Genomic DNA, 19,248 nt, shown 5'->3' with positions numbered 1-19,248 from the left:
TAACTAAAAAACAGACAAAATGTAGTTATTTTCTCTGCCGGAATTTATATTTTCATAATTTAACTTTGAGATTGGATAAATCGGATTAGTCACTAGTCATTTTAAAAGAATCTGTTTCTCTAATGATGACATTGATTTTCAAATACATTTAAATTTTGATAAACGAAAATCCTCCGTGAGAGCCTTTTACATTCCGGATTTAAACGTCATACAAATATTGTTAATTTCTATAGCGCCTGTTAACACATTTAGATTCATCCAGAGATCTGGTAAATGTCTATTTGCTTGTTAAGCAATGACTTTTCGATTTATGAGTTTGAATGTCCCTTTGGTATCTTTCGCCACTATTTTATGACCATTTTACTTAGTAAATTATCCACTTTGATCATCGGCTACTACTCGTTGATTGTTTTTTTATAAACCATTTGTTCAGAAAGGGTTGAACAACTAAAGAATTAGAGAAAATTAAATATTCCCTTCAGTTTGGTCAACCTGTTGTAAGGTGAATTCTTTATCATTCAACTCCAAAACACATAAACAAACTTAAATTTCAAAAAAATACGATACCGACAAAGCATTTGTTAAAATTAAAGTTAAATATTAATTATTTCATCTTATTTATTTTTTCATGATATGTTATACAGTACATTATCATTAACTTGACTTTTAAACTAATGTATGAATTGTTTTAGATTTGTCATTTCGGTGCCTTTTATAGCTGACTTTGCTCTACTTATTGTTGAAGGTCGTACGGTAACCTCTAATTGTAAATTTCTGTGTAATTTGGTCTCTTGTGGAGAGTTGTCTCATTACCAATCGCACCGAGTCTACTATTTATATGTACATGTTAATATTTTTGTCTTTCAACCATTTTTAGTTCATGCTTTTTTATTATGAGGGCCTCATGGAAGATTGGTTATTATAACTATGTAACCTTCTAATGATAAATTACTTTTGTTATAAAAGAAATGGTTGACGTAGCTGCCGCCTCCGTAAGAAGGCTTATTACACGTATCTTTCTAGATGTTCTAGTATAAAGAAAAGCTTAGTAGAATCCGTATGCATATAGCATATAATCCATATCTAAATAAATACAATATATATATATACGGTCAGTAAACCTTGACGAACAAAGACAAAGTTGTCCTTTCCATAAATTAGTATGTAATTAGATAAACTTTCCCAAACACAGCTTATTTATTTGTCTCAACATTTCAAAGTTCCGTTGAACTTGTACACATAAACTATTAGTACATAGCACAAACTCGTCATAGATCACACCAGGCTTAACCTTAATTTGTACTCCAGACGCGGGTGACGTCTGCAAAGTATTTATCAGTGACGCTCGAAATTCAGCAAAAAAAAAAAATACTATGGAGTATATAATATAATATATACATCTATTTCTAATTTTCCGTCGATTTATCCCTTTCTGCACCTTTTGTATAAAATAATTTAACCAACGTGTGGTTCGTTTGATCTCAGTTCTTTATTGGTTAAAATCCGATTATGACGTCGAATTTTCTTGCTTTCTTCTGAATTTCAAATTGTGAAGGCATGAAAAAATGCGACCCTGCCTGATGACGTCACATAAAAAGAACACATCTTTTTGAAAATCATTCGAAAAGAAGTAATATGTTTGCCTTCGTTTTGTTTGGAAATCATTAGAGAAACAGATTCCACCACCAAATCTGGTGTAATACGATATTTATCCACTCTCAACAGTTAACTTTTAAATATTTAAAACGTGCGATACTAGTTACAGATTTATAAAAGAATAAAATCACATTTTTTTCATTTGTTCATAAGAGTTTATTAGATAAGCAAAAGTGTGACTTCTCTTTGCATTGGAATATCTTAAGACCGTCCTTTCGATACTATTGAGGACCTTCAATGTAACTACGAGGTCCAAAGTTATTCAAACTGGATTTGGCTGTCATAAATCTTTTAGGTAAAACATAGCTTGATTTAATGTGCCTTTACCTAGTCGGGATTGGAGTTATCACCTATTGTTCCAGTTTTTATTTAGAGAAATGAATGTCTGATACCTCTATTGATATTTCAATTATTGATTTACCGAGTGAAAATAATGAGACTTGTTGTCTTATCCATTAACTGCAAAAAAGGTATGTTCGTCCCTATTTGTCTTAAAATGACAAAAACATATCTTGCAGTTAAACATTGCAGCAGAAGTTTCCATCCTTATTACATTTAATTAATATGGTATGTCACTTGTTTGATGTTTGATTATACAAATGATAAAATCCAATTAGAATACTTATAAAGAGCTAACATACTTGTATTAAGTACTATTATAGTATTCCATTTCCGGATTTTATACTGATGGTTTTGTACAAATTCGGTTGATTTAGTGATGGCCAACATTTGTGTATTGAGAACTTTCGTTATCGTTATCAAATTAATTTACATTCATGCAGGTTAGTGGTTAAAATTAATTAGATTATTTTAATTGTAGTTATTGACTTAAAACGAACATTCAAAACTATATGTGATTATATATGTAATACTTTCCAAAACTTTATCAAATCCTTACATGAACAACGTAAGGAAAATTTACTATCCTTCTGTTCTTCTCGGACTTGGACGTTGTCGCTGTTATAATTTCCACGTAATTATACTTTTGAGTTGTTTCTATTTGTTCCGATGATTGACAAGGTTTAATTCAGTATTTATGAACCTTCTTTTCTTGAATTTGCCATTCAGTTCGGTATTTTTTATAGACACTTGTGTACATTAATAGTACCACTGTATGCACTTCCGAAAGAGAAAATTTAAATATTGTTGATTGTTTTTATCGGCTTTTATATATAATAATTATTTGCATTCCAAGTTTTATATGATAAAGTTTAATCCAGCAACATTTAACATACAAACAAAATATGAATATTTCAAAATACGTAAAGCTAACAAGAAACATGGATCAGTAATTAAGTTTATCTGGAATAGCCTGAATTTTGGATTAATATCTGATTGTTTAATTTCCTTCACGATTTCCCTTAATTTAATATTTGCAATAGTACAAAACGTTTGATGATTATCCTATAAAGTTGACGTTTAAAAATATATGATCTGTAAATATTACAATAAATTCGCAATTACATGTAATTGATTTTCTTTTTTCTTCCAAAGGATCATTGTCAGATATTGCCGTCACTTGTCGTTCGTTGTCGTACATGGACTTTTTACTGCTTCCGTTGATTGATAATTTTTTATTTTGTCCTTTTTTATAGATATCATCTTTTGAAATTTACCTTGGAGTTCGGTATTTAGCTTTATTTTTTACAAAATATCTTTTCCTTTGAAACTACAAAAACCAGCTTGACCACAATGCTCTATCTTAGATTATCTACTTTGAACATTACCACTTATAAATGACTATGATAGAAATTTGTTTAAATTGTTTTACATTTGTCATTTCGGGGCCTGTTATAGCCAACTATGCGGTATGGTGTTTGCTCATTGAATGCTGCACGGTGACCTATAGTTGTTAATTTCTATTTTCTCGTGTGAAGAGTTGTCTCATTCGCAATCTTACCACAGCTTCTTATTTTATGTTTAAGAAGAATGTTCTTACATAAAAATAAAAATAAAAAGTTGCAACACTGTAGTAATTTCTTTAAATGTTGTTGTAATCGATACTAAAATTAATATTGTTTTTGATGAATTACAACATAACTTAATATGAATTGCTGCACAATCATGATTTCACATCAATTTGATACAGTCAGGGTCGTGCTTTTGAATTGATACTCATCTGTCTGTAAAATTCCATCCTCAACGTCCTCGCTCTTTGTTTAATTGAGAATTTCTTAAACCAAGAAACTAACATTCCTTAGCATTTTTATGAAAGTGTTTCTAACAATTAATATTTTTAGGTTTCAAAATATAAATCAAAGGGGCCAATAAAAAAGTACAAGGTAACGTCACAAATATAAGACGTAAAATACGGGAAACATAACGTTTTTAATTTGCACTTTAATCTCAATAAGAACAGAATTCAATCTTAATTGAGAAAAGGGATGGACCCTAGAATTGAGTACAGGAGACTTGCTTTCTAATGAGTATTTATTGTGCATAATCGATTACATTTGTACACTCGAACATCATTTTTAAAACAAATAATCGGATCCTCACTGAGAATATAAAAACAATATAATATATGAGTATTCATTTCTTGATGCTTGAGGATAAAGGCATAGCAAAAATTAATAGGAAAACATTTGATGCATATACTTTATTTAAACTTGCAAACACGTAAACCACCCTTTCCGATCCCATTCACCACGGTTGAATGAAACATTTTTTTTTAAATCCAAGGCTATGTCATTGCAATTATAATGTCCGTTCTTGAATTAACTACAGAAACATCATTATGTTTAATTTGTTTCCTCCATGACTTACAATCCAGCTATTTACAAATAGTATATGATTTTTTAATTTTTTAATGTATTAACACACCTACAACAAAGAAGATTAAGAACATAATATTCTTAATTATAAATAATGATAAGTTTTCATCCGCAACTCCCTCGTACTTTATTAAAATTTTTAATTGTGAATTTTTTTCATTCAAGGAACTAATAATCTTCAGCTTTTCGGTTTTTTCTTCAATCTTCAAATCTTTCTCAATAGTCTTGTTACATACATCACGTGTATGTCCTTCTATTACCTCTTCCAGTTTACTTTCCATGGTGTCACAGTACAAAAATGTATTGAAATAAACGAATAAGTCTCTATACTGTCCCTCTGGTATCTTTCGTTCCTCTCTTGCATTGAGTTACTTTTATGTTCAAAATCTAAATCTAAGGTGCCTATAAAAAGGTACCAAGTTACGTCATAAACTTAGACAACAAAAATTTGGACCCTCACTGAGAATTTCCAAAATTATTATATGAGTATTCATTCCTTGATGCTCAAGGATAAAGGTAAATCACAAATTAATAGGAAAACATTTGATGTACCTACTTTATTTAGAGTTGTAAATACTTAAACCACCATTTCTGATCCCATTCACCACGGTTGAATAAAAAACAATGTTTTATTTAAAATCAAAGGCTCGGTCATTGCAATTATAATGTCCGTTATTGAATTAACTACAGAAACATCATTATGTTTAATTTGTTTCCTCCATGACTTATTATCTAGTTATTTACAATAGTATATGATTTTTAATATATATTAACCCACCTACAACAAAGAAGATTAAGAACATAATATTCTTAATTATAAATAATGATAAATTATTTATAGAATAATAATATGCTTATTGGTATAAAGATTCATTGTTTTATTAAATTATCGCCACGTGTTTAACATAACACATTCTCAGTCATATTAAAAGAATAGCGTATATTTAAACTAACATTTAAGGTAGCACAATATAAAAGCAACTAAATTTTATCAAAATTTCATTTTCAGCTGTTTTCGTTACTTCTTAATATTCCAAAACCACAGAAGAAAAATTTGTTTACATATCTTGCACTGTTAATGAGTTTTGATGATAATTAGTTTTATAAACAAATGCACGTGTCTGACTGATACAAGATAAAAACATGTGGGCAGTACTTTGTGGTTAATCAATAGAATCATTTGATAGCTTTATGATCACTGGCCAGCAATAAAAATAACAGTTGCATTAGAGATTTATTGAAAAATGAAGTTATTGAATTCCAGATAAAAATACATTTCTTTATTGGAGCTGCTAGGAGAAAAAAAAACCCAACTATTTGGAGATATAGAGGGAATCAACATATAAATGTACAGATATTAAACAAATATAATCCTACAACAATTAATGTTTCTGATGTTTATACTAGAATATCTTAAGGAGAATGTTGGAATATGAATTCTTTTTCAAAGAAAATACAAATTGAATATTGCATTAATAAACTGCAAAAATGAAAAAAAATGTACTTTGTGTGAAACACCATATTGTCATAGTATACAATTGCAATTTTAGAAATCCCCCATATAGATTCTCTAGACAGGCCAACTGATGATTTTGTGTACAAATGCATAACTTACTTTTTGTAACAATGCAAAAATCAAAACATATTATTTTATGTACTAAATGAATAGAATCCATATTGAAGAAAGTAAATGCAATGTGTAATTAAACTTCTGAGATCATTAATAGTAAAGGTTTATCATGGTGGGCGGTGTTTTGGCCATATCTGTAGCAACTGACTTCCAGCAAGGTCACTAATGATATAACATCTCCCGCCAGATCTGATTTTTGTTGCATAAGGTGTGCATTTTCTTTATATATTTAGAATTGCTGAAATGGAATGCTTTCTTACTGGTCAAAACCTAATTGATTTATGATTAAAGGCCAATCCTGAAGTATCCCCATGGTACATGTGTGAATTATATTGAAGTTAATGGGGTACAAGTAGGAAAATTCTTATTTATTTAATTGTGACACATTCATTTTTGTCATGAAAATGTTGTTTTAAATAAAATTAGCTCCTAGATGGGTGCCCCTATATGCCTGATTTTCACACATGTTGTTCCTTGACCAGATATCTTCCAAACCGTGTCTCAGATTTCCAAAACATCAATAGAACAAATTTTATACCCAATTGAATTTAGTGATCTCTTATGAATTGAGGTCTCAAACTTCATTGGAGGTTTATGAGAGAATGAAATACAGTAGGAAAAATTTGAGACACGGTTTTAGAGGAAAAACTGTGTTGTACAAGAATCTATAAAATATTTTGGGATGCTATACATAACAAAGAAGTTAATTTCATTCAAGTGTGGACATCACAATATAGCAACTAATTACATAATAATTAATTATGTAATAATTATCTCATAATGAAATTATCACCATTTGAAAGATTAATCTTTCGTCTTTCTTTTGGTACCTCATTTATAAAATTCAAAGTTGAAATGAAGAAATTACATCAGTTTATAGTTGTCTGATTGGGGGTGAAAAAATCTTTGTATTGTGCTACCTTAAATATCGTTACATGTAGTTAATACGATATACACGTGCTATTCCACGAAGAATTAAGAATTATAAGTGGCTACTAATATTAGTTATTATTCTTCCTTTCTAAAAAAAAGTGTTTTATCCGAACATGTCAAAATACTAGAAATTCTAAGGATTCGAAATACTAAGAATTGTTTATCCTGTGCATAGATGACCTTAGCCGTATTTTCCTCAACTTTTTTTACTTTTGGGTCCTCGATGCTCCTCAATTCTATATTTGTTTAGCTTTCTTTCTCTTTTGATCTGAACGTCACTGGTGGGTCTTATGTAGACGAAACGCACGTCTGGCGTATCAAATTATAAACCTGATAACTATTTATACTATTTTTTCTCCAGCCGATGTCACTGTAATTACATCGTTTAGTGATTACTTTTTAACACTCATAAAAAAGAACTTTTAACATATCCTATACTTGAAATTTCACAAAATAGATTCGACACAAGAATGTCCAACTTAGATCGTCTCCTCCTTTACAATAGCTATGTTGTGACCAGCATTAACATAATAATTACGGAAAGGCAAAAATTGATGGACTTTCACTTATCATACCAGAGAATACCATTTTTGGTGCTATCAAAAATTGTAAGCTGAACACAACACTACAGGTATATCGAATTTAATTTGAGCCATATAATTATGCACCCTTGAGATAAATAATAAATCGTCGGTGTTGCTCGAAACCAATTATTGGAATTCCAAATATAGTAAATCATAGTCAAGCAATTAATTAAATTAATACTGCACCAAACACACGACTAAAGTATATCTGCGCATCGGTCTGTTATAGCCTTGAGATATGTTTTACTGACCGACTTTACTAAATAATATTTTATGTTTTTTTTAGAAATATGTGGTGGTATTCTTAAAAAGTCTTCAGGGTATATATCTCCACCATTGATAAGCAACACCTATCAGTCTAACAGTTTCTGTCGATGGGAAATACATAGCAATAGAAATAACAGCATTATTTTAACATCAACAGATTTTTCCGTAGAAGAATCACCCGGATGTATGTAAGTAGAGAGGGTTGGAAAGTATAACCCGATGTGTATCCCAATTTTTGACATTATGCATGTTTGTTTTGTTCACACTGTGTCAATATGTTTGAATTTCATGCAACTGTCATACAAGTGAGAAGTTTAGCTTGCTATAATATTAGGTTTAAACCACCCTTTTCTACATAAGTAAATGTATGTGTCAAGTCTGGAATATGACAATTGTTTTCCATTCGTTTGAAATGTTTTGCTTTTGATTTTCCCCCATTTGATAGGGTACTTTCCGATTTAAACTTTCATTGGATATAAGCATTTTTTTTTTTAATTTTAATCATTGCAGCAATTATTTAATTGAATACAAAATGTTAATATACATTTAGTATTATCATTATCCTACAGTTTTACTTTTTTCATATACGTGTGTTTGCTCAAAAGTTGTGACACATTCAATCAATATTTGAAAAGCTTATAGACGAATTTCTATTTTGCGATAAAGATCGTCATATTTTATATCGAAATCGTTCTCATAAAACCAAACATTTTATGATAAAGTTTGACGTTTTTGTGCTTTCCCACGGATTACATAGGTACCCATTTTTATTTTGCTGATAATATCAAGAGATACTTATTCGTTTTCGAAGAAACATACTATTGCTAGTATTAAAACAAAACGGAATTCTATTGTTATAAATCATCACATCAAGGGAATAGGGTTCAACGTTAACATTATATTTAAAGGAAAAGTAAATTTACTTTTAGAAATCGATTCCTATTTCGATAGTCAATCAATAAAAATCGGGAGAAAATCATCAAAATTATCATCAAAATCAGTCGAAACACACTGATATATCGCAAGAATTACGAGTTATCTTTAGACTGATAACCTATCATTTTTCAGTTCGTCACTAGAAATTAACTTTGAATTTACAAACTCATGCAAGGAGGTATTTATAATAATTGAAAAGTGTATTGTTTTCAATCATTGAAATTTGTAAAGTACACTGTGTTGATAAACATTACGTTTGTCGTGTCTCTGTGACGTCATTATCTTCCATTACATATTAGCCTTAGATGGCTATGTGAATTGCAAAATGTGATTATAAGCAATAGACTTTTTACAGTAATTATATATTGTACACACATAAATTCTAAAAGACATATCGTTGTGAAATGTGTTGTGGGTGTGCAAGAAGCTGTTGTTAATGTTAATTTAACACTTGTAAGATATAATCACATCTGTTTGATAGACTAATGTCTTGTGGGCAGTTGAAAGACGTTAATGTATCAATTATCTCCGATTGCTTTAAACATTGGTGTTTTGATCCTTCATGTAAGTTGTATTAAGCAATAACGATCCCCAAAGAATACACTTAATAAAATAGGGATGAGTACATTAAATTCGTTTTTTGAAAGCATCATAGTACATACGGTTTCCATTTATATCTTTAATTATTGAGGAGGAAAGAAACAAACGTGTTGACACGTGCAACAGTGACACAAAAGTTGCGAAATACATAATGTTAAAAATAATTAATACACCAAATCGATATTTCGGTTAATGGAAATCGTCTTTTTCTATAAACAACAAATATGAATATACATCTATACAATTACCGATTTTTATATCCAATTTCGCAGGAAACGTTTTGTTGTTATTGCTGTGTGTTTGTTTATTGTATATTGGCTAGAGGTATAGAGGGAGGGTTAATATCTTTAAAAAAAACATGCTCAACCAGGCCGCAGTTTTTAACCTGTTCCAAGTCAGGTGCCTCTGGCATTATCTTGTTATGTAATTTTTAATTTTAGTTCACTTATATGTTTCGGTGTTTTTTTTCACTCGGGTGCGAAATTTTCTTGTTCTGTTTAAATACCCATTGGTGACCTTCGGCTGTGTTTTACTCATTTCTTTTGTTTGTTTTTTATCTATTTGAAACATTACTCTCTTCGATTCTCAATTGTAAGATTTAACAATAGCATAAATAATATATAAATTAAAATTTAAAAAAAATGTTTTTTCTGCATGACATATTCAAAAATGTTTCAGCAACTAGCAGATAAGTTCCGCATTTCATTTATTTTACATTAGGTAGTATCCAGTCCATATAACCGTTCTTTCCATCGCTAGCCAAGAAATCGTCTAGCCATGTTAAGTTTAACACGTGCAACACTGGAATACATCATGGTTAAAATAATTTATAAAACCAAATACTAAATCGATAGTTCAGTTAATGGAAATCGTATTTTTTAATTAAAGATAACTATTGTAGACATAACGTATATCTAATTGCAATTTGACAGCGCACTATTTGTTTTGTACATCCTACATCCTATATGACGTATATATTATATACAAATCTTTAGTTTGCTTATAAGTTTAAATAAATCAACTTATTATTTGAAAAGCTTATCGCAGAATTTCTATTTTTTGATAAAGATCGTCAAAATTTTGTATCGAAACTTTACATGAAACTACAAAAAATAAGTGAACTTACTTTTAAAATCCGAATCACATGTCTATAATGAATTTGAAGCAGGCATGAGATAACCGTAATCAGTAATCGTAATCAGCTGTAATCAATTACATTTTGCAGTGTAATCCTATGTAATCAGTAATCATGTCATTTCTGATTACGATTAATCATAATGTTATCTATTACATTGCCAAAAAAACACGTGTAATCATGATTACTTTCAGATTACTTTAAGATTACATTCATAAGATTACTTGCTGATTACAAATCTTATATATATGAAAATAGTCATTGATAGACAATATGAAAATAAGAAAATGTAAAGCATGAATGAAAAATCATGAAACTAGTATTCACTATGATGGGACTTTGTTTAATGTGATAAATTGTATCATCTATATAACAAGTTTTGTATAACCAAGTGTTTTATTTTGTGAACATTTTACTATAGAAATTTGCATTTCCAATGTTTCGTTGTGAGATAGAGCTCTTATGAAACAAGAATATTCATTGAAAGCATTTTTTGTTCCTTGAATGAACACTTCTGATATTAACTCCAATTTCATATAAGTTTGCCTAATATTTTGATAAATCTACATTGAAATTCAAAATTCCAATTTTACTCTGATGGTCGACAAAAATACATAAGCCCACTTAATTCAAAATGGAATTTTAAACCAGATTTCATTTGTTTACAATTTGAATAAAAAACATATTGCTATAAATTTTATGATCCGTACATTGACCTATAATGGTTTACTTTTATAAATTGTTTTTTGGATGGAGAGTTGTCTCATTGGCACTCACACCACATATTCCTATATCTATTTCTTATTACATCAAGTATTTAAAATTTTCAAACAAATTATGACAATTAACCACTTTTAACTTTATTATTATTGTATTCAAGGCAATAATATTTTAATACCAAGCTCACCTAATGTTTGTTTAAAAAAACGGAAATAGTGATTAACACCTTTAAAAACATTTACGAATGTATCAATTATGTCCCCACAGACAATAAAACTATACTTAACATTATTTATTCAGGTTTTCTTTTTATTGGGCAGTTTGTTGAAATTTTAAGAAAAAAACCAAAGTTGTATCTTTTACATAGAGAAAGGACACTTGTCTATAGCTATGTGAACAAATAACATATGTTACACTGTACTTGTCTAAATTCTTTAAAATAAGATGAATGAATTAAGGCTATAAAAAGAATCACCAAAATTAACTTTTTTTGTGAGGATAAAAATTTATAAGAAATTCTTTGATACTATATACAATGTAATCATAACTCACACCACATCTTCCTACATCTATAAGTAATCCAAAGTAATCATGATTACTTTAAAGAAAAGTTATCTAATGTAATTGATTTCATTTGAAATAAGGTGTAATTGTAATGTAATCGATTACATTTTTAGCAAAGTAATTGTAATGTAATCGATTACATTTTTTAGCAAAGTAATTGTAATTAAATCGATTACATTTTTAAGTAATCGACCCCATCCCTGATTAAAAGTCGGGAGAAATGAATCCAAAATATCACCAAAACCAGCTATAAAAACACCGAGAGAATAACCAATAAATATCAGAATGTTTGTCACAAGAAATTAACTTTACAGTTACAAATGCTAGGAAGGAGGTGTCCATAAATAACAGAAAACTATACTTTTTTCAATCATTATAATTTGTAAAGTACACTGTGTTTATGAACATCAAGTTTGTCGTGTCTCTGTGACGTCATTAACTCTCATTACATGTCAGTCAGTCTTATATGGCTATGTAAATTGCAAAATGTTATTAAAGGCAACAGCCTCCCTTTAGCAAAAATTACACAATTTTAAAAGACATATTGTGGTGAATAGTTTAGTGGGTGTACAAGAATCTGTTGCTGACACATTTATAATGTTTAAGTCATAGTACCATTACTCTTTCTAAAACTGTTGATTTTGATGTAGAAAAAAAGAGAGGGAATAGGGAATAAAACAATCAAAATTAACTGTGGAAGAACACACCTGTACTTTAACCCCTGGACTAAGGTCATTAATTAAATTTAAACATGTTAATAGATTTGTCATACATTGTGTCCATTAGAAGCACCAAAGAAGGGTTCCTGTATAATGTAATGATAGTAGCAATACGTTAAAACACATTTCAATTACCCTCCCTAAGAAATAAGCTTATTTTGGTACAATGATAACCATGTTGGATTTTACCGGAAGTAGGGTTTTTTGAAGACATCTAATCTATATAATATGTTCAAAAGTAGTACCTAACAAATTTGTACCAAATATTATGATAGTAGCATGATAATAACACCTTTTCAAATACAAACCTTTGATATTGGGCTGATTTAAGTATGAATTCCGCCATTTTAGATTTTACCGGAAGTATACATTTTTTTCAAATGCCTCCCTTTCTAAAATAAAAGAGTAATAGTTGAGGAAGGTCTATGCTAAATTTCATGCTTGTAGCAGGACGTGCACAATTCGTCTGAAATATGCTTGTAGCCGCCGGACTAGTATGTATATGAGCATTTGAAATTAGTTGTATACTGTTATACCATACCATATGTATGCTCATATATTTCTTGCACTACTACTGTGGATTCATTTATTTTTGTGGGTATCAATTTTCGTGGATTGAGAAAACTTACATTTTCGTGGATATTTGAATTCGTTGTTTGCCGATTTCTGTGTACAAAGCCTATAGAAAATTTGTAATTCGTTGAACATATGAATTCATGGTTCACTTGTACCCACGAAAACCATGAAAATTGGTATCCAACGAATAATAATGAATCCACAGTATCACTATATCAATGATAATGTTTTAACTATACTTAATCCATAGATTTCTTAGAGATGGTTCATAGAATGCGTATTATGCTTATTGATTTCATTTGCTTGCTTATTGTGCCACAAGATAAATATATGTTGATACTTGTAAATTCATGATGAAAAAAAAAAAATAAAAAATAAAAAAATAATAAATAAATAAATAAAACAATCAAAAGAGACAAGGAGCTCTAGAGTCTGCGTTTTTTACAAAATATATTACTTTTCCCCTCATCAAAAACATCATGTATCAGATCATAAAAAGTCATGACCACTATATTGTTTTTCACACAGTATTTGGAATACAAATGCTGTCCTTTAGTTTGTCGGTTTGTAGGTCAGCACTTTGTTTGTCGAACGATTAAGAATCTTATTTACTTTTACAGATCAAACGTTTTAAGACACAATGTTAAGAGGTGGAGACAAAAAAAAAACTTACGATTCTTAAGTTTTGTAGTTTGTATTTCGTGATTTATTGGTATTTACAAGTCGAAAACTACTTTGCTCTCTATAGATTAAATTTTTGCTTTTATGGATTTTCGTAATATTTACATACAATAAAATACATCTAGTTCCATTTTGAAATTTCCCTCTAGAGCTAAAATAAAAATAATTATAAACTTTCTACATTACAAAAGATCCTGTTGTGAATTATGAACGTTCAAATTTGTATATATGTCGTGTACATTTTATTATTTAGTACAGGTTAATACTTGTACAAAAACTTTGTATGAGTAATTACTTGTATGATGCCATCATACAAGTTATTACCTGTACAAATATAACTGTACCTGTAATTACTTGTACAATTTTTGTTCAGAAAAAGATAATAACTTGTACAACACAATATCTTTAACGTGTATGTTCTTCTTCTTTTGCTTTAAACAAAATGTTTCCTTAAAAACACTTTTCTTTGAGTTAATACAATGTAAGTCTGGGATTGTGTTCTCAATTGTGGAGTATTATTTTTCTTTAACTGTTTTCCCGTATTTATTTATTTGTTTGTTTATTTTTGTCGAGCCTTCGTTTTTAGTCGAAAAAACTAGACATGTCAATTCTACATTACGACGTCGGTGTCCACAAATATTCGTTCTGTGGTTAAAATTTTTGAAATTTTAATAATTTTTCTTAAACTATGCTGGAGTGCTACCAAACATGGACAGAAACTTGTTTATGATCATAGGATAGTATCCAGAAGTAAATTTTGTAAAAATAAAATTGCTGTTTTTCCGTATTTTACTTGTAAATAGACTTAGTTGTTGTTCCATGGAAGCAATACATTCACTCTGTGGTTAAACTTTTTTAAAATCTCATAACTTTCTTAAACTATCCTGGATTTTTACCAAACTTGGACAGAAGCTTCTTGCAAACAAAAGATAGTATCAAGGGGAATATTTTTGTAGATGTTTTTAACTCATTTTTGTTGGGCCTGCCATTAACAGCAAAATGAGGAGAGACTCTGGGTTCCGTAGAACCCTTGCGAATTTTTCTTATCATAGGGTGTATGTTTTTTTTATTGTATCCATCTGATGAGTTAAGCCTCTTTCAACTGATTTTTATAATTCGTTCTTATGTTGTAAAGTTACACCACTAGCCCAGGTTAGGGGGAGAATTGGGATCCTAATAACATGTTTAACCCTGCCACATTATGTATGGCGTGTCCCGGCCAAGCCTGTCATTCAATGGTTGTCGCTTGTCCATGTGTAACATATTTTTTGCCGTTCATTTTTGTACATGAACAAGGCCGTTAGTTTTCTCGTTTGAATTGTTTTAGATTTACCATTTTGGGGTCTTTTAAAGCTTGCTATGCGTTATGGGCTTTGCTCATTGTTGAAAGCCGTGTGGTGATCTATAGTTTTTAATTTCTGTGTCATTTGGGTTCTTGTGCAGAGTTATCTAATTGGCACTTATATCACATTTTCTTTTTTACATTAGTACCATTTTTGAAATGTTAGAAGAATTTAGACACACGAGGAACACGGAGTAACAACATCACATACATGTAGCATGAAACATTGAGCAAATTAAGCTTAACAGCTTGTTGCTGCTTAAATACTGATTACTGGTGTAAAGTGACAAAGTCGTTAAAAGCAAAAATAAAATAAACCATTCTACAATTTATTTTCAAAAATAAATCATGATAAAAAATTACATATATGTTATACCATATATTGGAATTAAAGGTTAAACCTAATAGATCAATGTAGTAGCACATACAACTCAAATATAATGTGTTGTACAAGTTATTATCTTTTTCTCATCAAAAATTGTACAAGTAAGTACTGGTACAATTATATTTGTACAGGTAATAACTTGTATGATGGCATCATACAAGTAATTACTCATACAAAGTTTTTGTACAAGTAATAACCTGTACAAAATAATAACATGTACACGACATATACACTGTATTGGGCATAGCAAACTTCCTTTCAGTTGGAAGCTCTTGAACATTAAGTTGAATATTCATGGGTTTCTCTAAGAGTTGTAAAAACTATATATAGAATTATTTTCAAGACGATGCTATATAGAGCATATGCTGACATATTTGTATACGTCTTATACAACGCAACAAACCTATGTGTGTACATGTACAATTAAGAATTTCTGATCATTTTCGCTATTATTTACAGTTTTAAAGATAATTGCCAAAAATGAAGTAAAAAGTTAAAACTGTAAGGATCCGACTGACGATTCCATAAATATTGCCATACTTGTAGATCTTTATCTTATTTTGTTTATCAATTTTGTCGGTTACGTTTTGGTTTTATCTACAACATTTTCAACCCAAAGCGCACAAAGTCGTAAAATCTTCATTCAAGGACAACATTTTGAATAAGGAAAAGATCGAGCACTTCGGTCCTCCTTACATGTTCCTGTTTTAAGCCTTGTTGATATTTTGCGCTTATTAAAGTTTCCCCTTATTATCGTTTTATTCAAGATGATAGCACACATAAAAAGTTTACATATGGCTGAAATCTACAATGAAAAATTCATATAAACTTGAATGAAAAAAATAGTACATTAGCGTTTCTTGAATGAAATATAAACATTGATATAATTTTCAGTGTTCATTGAATCAGCAAGTCTTTTAAATATATGTTTATACTTAAATAATCGGATTCCTCTAAGTTTCTTTCAGATTTTGCCATGCACGTTTAACAAAGCAAGGAAAATGTTACATACCGTCCCTTATTTCTGTCTCCCTTAGTATATCACTTAATATAGATACTAATTTTGCGACATTGTTGTCTTGCAATGAACTTCTACTTTGTGTTTGATTTGGCTTTGAGCCCCTTTTATCCGAGCGCCACTAAAGGATTTTATGTAGCCAAAACGCGAGTTACTAATTCAAAGACTTATATGTTGCTTACTTTTCATATCTAACATCTTTTTAAAAGACAGATTTAAAATAAAACTGCGTAAACATGAAGTATCTTATATAAAGAAAATATTACCTTATTCTGATTCTGTAGTACCAGTTTTTGTTTTCACCAAAGTTTTATAAAAAGATATTTATTTGACGTATTTCGAGTCCAAGTCTACATGTGTTATCTATTTATCTATTAAAATCCTGATTGTGACATAGGTTCAATCATATAGAACTATTTACATAATATATCACTGTTATCAAACTAATTATCAATCAATTTTATGAATAACTTGAAAATTTATCACATGCTCTTGGTACAATAATTAACAAAATATGAAAATATGTAAATAAGTAAATTACATCGCCATTTACTTGTCATTATTTTATAACAAACAAACTGTTTTATCTGAATTCCGTTTATTTATTAGATACCTAATGGGATAATTTTTATCAATATTGTTTTTTTGTACTCAATGATGTTCAATTGTTATTTAAATTGGTTTTGTTTATTATGCACATTTGATACCCGCGGGACAGAATTGTTAATATAAAAAATCTATAGCCTGTGAAGGTCGATCACTTAAAACTTAAAAAATACATCACAAACCATTTACCATGCACCATACCTGCACTGCTTCTCTTCTTTTTTTTTGGTAGAGGTAGATACTAGCGTTGTTGATTATCTCAATTGCTTGTTATATTGTTATTTTTAATTGTCTGAGTACATTTTAAACCTATATTTTTTAGTTCATTGTGATATTGTGCACTAATTACTTGTTATATTTTTTTCCATGGAGTTTAGTATTTTTTTAAATTAACTTGTAAGCACTGATTCCGAGGTAAAACTTAGAACTTGATTTATTCTACATTATATATAGTTTAAAACATCAAAAAATGTGTTTCAATCTTGGTTTGATTTATTCTAGTTAAGACACATCAGTGACGCTCAGATCAAAATTGTTAGAGATCAAACAAGTATAAAGTTAAAGAGCATTCAGGACTCAAAATTCTGAAAAGTTGTACAATATACGACTAAGGTGATCTATGCCTTGAATAAATTTGTATTCGAAATTGTATTAAAATCTTCAGTTATTGTGCTTCTTTTTTCGGGGGCGCATTGTCAATTTATTAAATTTTATCAAAACAACTTGTAAGGGTATAATTTCTAGTGGCTATCAAACATTGTTTTTTACTCAACATTTTTATTTTTCGATTTCCGTTTCTGTAGAACTTTCAGATTTGTGCTTTCATTATTTCAACATATTTCAATAGAGATTCTTTCAGTTATATAACTTAAATTCAATAATAAGTCGACTTAAAAAGCAATAAAAGGTTTAAACTACGACAACAAGAAAAAGTCGTAATTGAAGTTTTCAGTCTTTGAACATCCAATCAGTAGGATATTACAGCAAGTTTAATTCATCATCAATTTCCTTACTTAAACTATTTGAAAATATCACAATTACTAGAATTTGTGGATTTTACAATTCTTTAATTTAGAGATAAGGAAGTTTGGGTCCTTAGATTTTGAAACGAACTGTTAAGATTTGTATTTTATGACCCGATAGTTGACGAGCGAAACCTTTGTTTTTTCTTATGCTAACAATAAAATGTTGCAGACTACAGGAAATTAGTTTCTTGGAATAATTTGAATAATGTTTTGCCCTTGATACATTTAAGCTTTTGATTTTGTCATTTGATTGTGGACTCCCCGTTTCAAATTTTCCTCGGATTTCGGTATTTTTTTTATACTTTATTCATGTTACAAATATCGGTTATCTTGTGTGCTGACTTTAGGGTTGGAATTATGACAGCTAGAAACTACTACAGCCGATACCCCTGAATAAATTAACTTAATTAACCTAGTTATTAGTATATCAAACACGTAAACTTGTAAATGAACAGTGAATACCGTGTCACTGATGTGGTCGATTCTTTTGATAACCACCGCTGATTTTGGAATTGTTGATAATGAAAAACATATCAGTAATTCGTTTTACCATGATACGCGTCTATTGCATGTAATGTTCTGTTTTGAAAGGTTAACAATAGTTAATGACGCCATAATATAGAGAAATAAGGAAGTAAAAAAATAAATGGCTTCAAGAGCGCAACTAAAAATGCAAAAATTGAACTATTAACAATGTTGTTAAATAAACTACAAGATAAATCCATAAAATTGTAATGCAATGATTGCGTAATATTATCCAAAAACCGGAATATAAACAATCAAATTACGTCAATAAAAAGCAAAATATTCTGATTGTTCTATTAATTAGATAATATCTTTCAAGTCTTAATAGATAAAACAGTTAATTGCATGATATAACGTTTTGATAGATTCGGAAATTGTTTATTTTTATCACTTTTCATTTCACGTGATCACTTTGATTCAGTATTGGTATGATTGTTCTTTCATTTAATTGACAAACATTTTAAGATGAGCATCGTAAAACGCTGGAATAGACCCATATATTTTTGTTAAGGTTGTAAGTTGTAGTCGACGTAAATATATCTTTACTGTTTGCTTATGGATCATAATATTAG

The 19,248-nt window shown here is 29.5% G+C and overlaps 1 protein-coding gene across 1 annotated transcript in view; it reads left to right on the top strand.

Annotated features, from left to right (window-relative positions):
• The first annotated feature begins 2,331 nt into the window (after positions 1–2,331).
• Positions 2,332–19,248, top strand: part of LOC143066598 (mannan-binding lectin serine protease 1-like) — a 93,769-nt gene continuing 76,852 nt past the window's right edge. Inside the window, exons 1-2 of the mRNA XM_076239470.1 lie at positions 2,332–2,438; positions 7,864–8,032. Of these exons, the coding sequence (XP_076095585.1) occupies positions 2,375–2,438; positions 7,864–8,032 (233 nt within the window). The 5' untranslated portion in view covers positions 2,332–2,374. The remainder of the gene's footprint in view (positions 2,439–7,863; positions 8,033–19,248) is intronic.

Source organism: Mytilus galloprovincialis, chromosome 1 (genome assembly GCF_965363235.1).
Source record: "Mytilus galloprovincialis chromosome 1, xbMytGall1.hap1.1, whole genome shotgun sequence".
Classification (NCBI taxonomy): Eukaryota; Metazoa; Mollusca; class Bivalvia; order Mytilida; family Mytilidae; genus Mytilus; species Mytilus galloprovincialis.
This window is presented reverse-complemented; position numbering and strand designations above follow the sequence as displayed.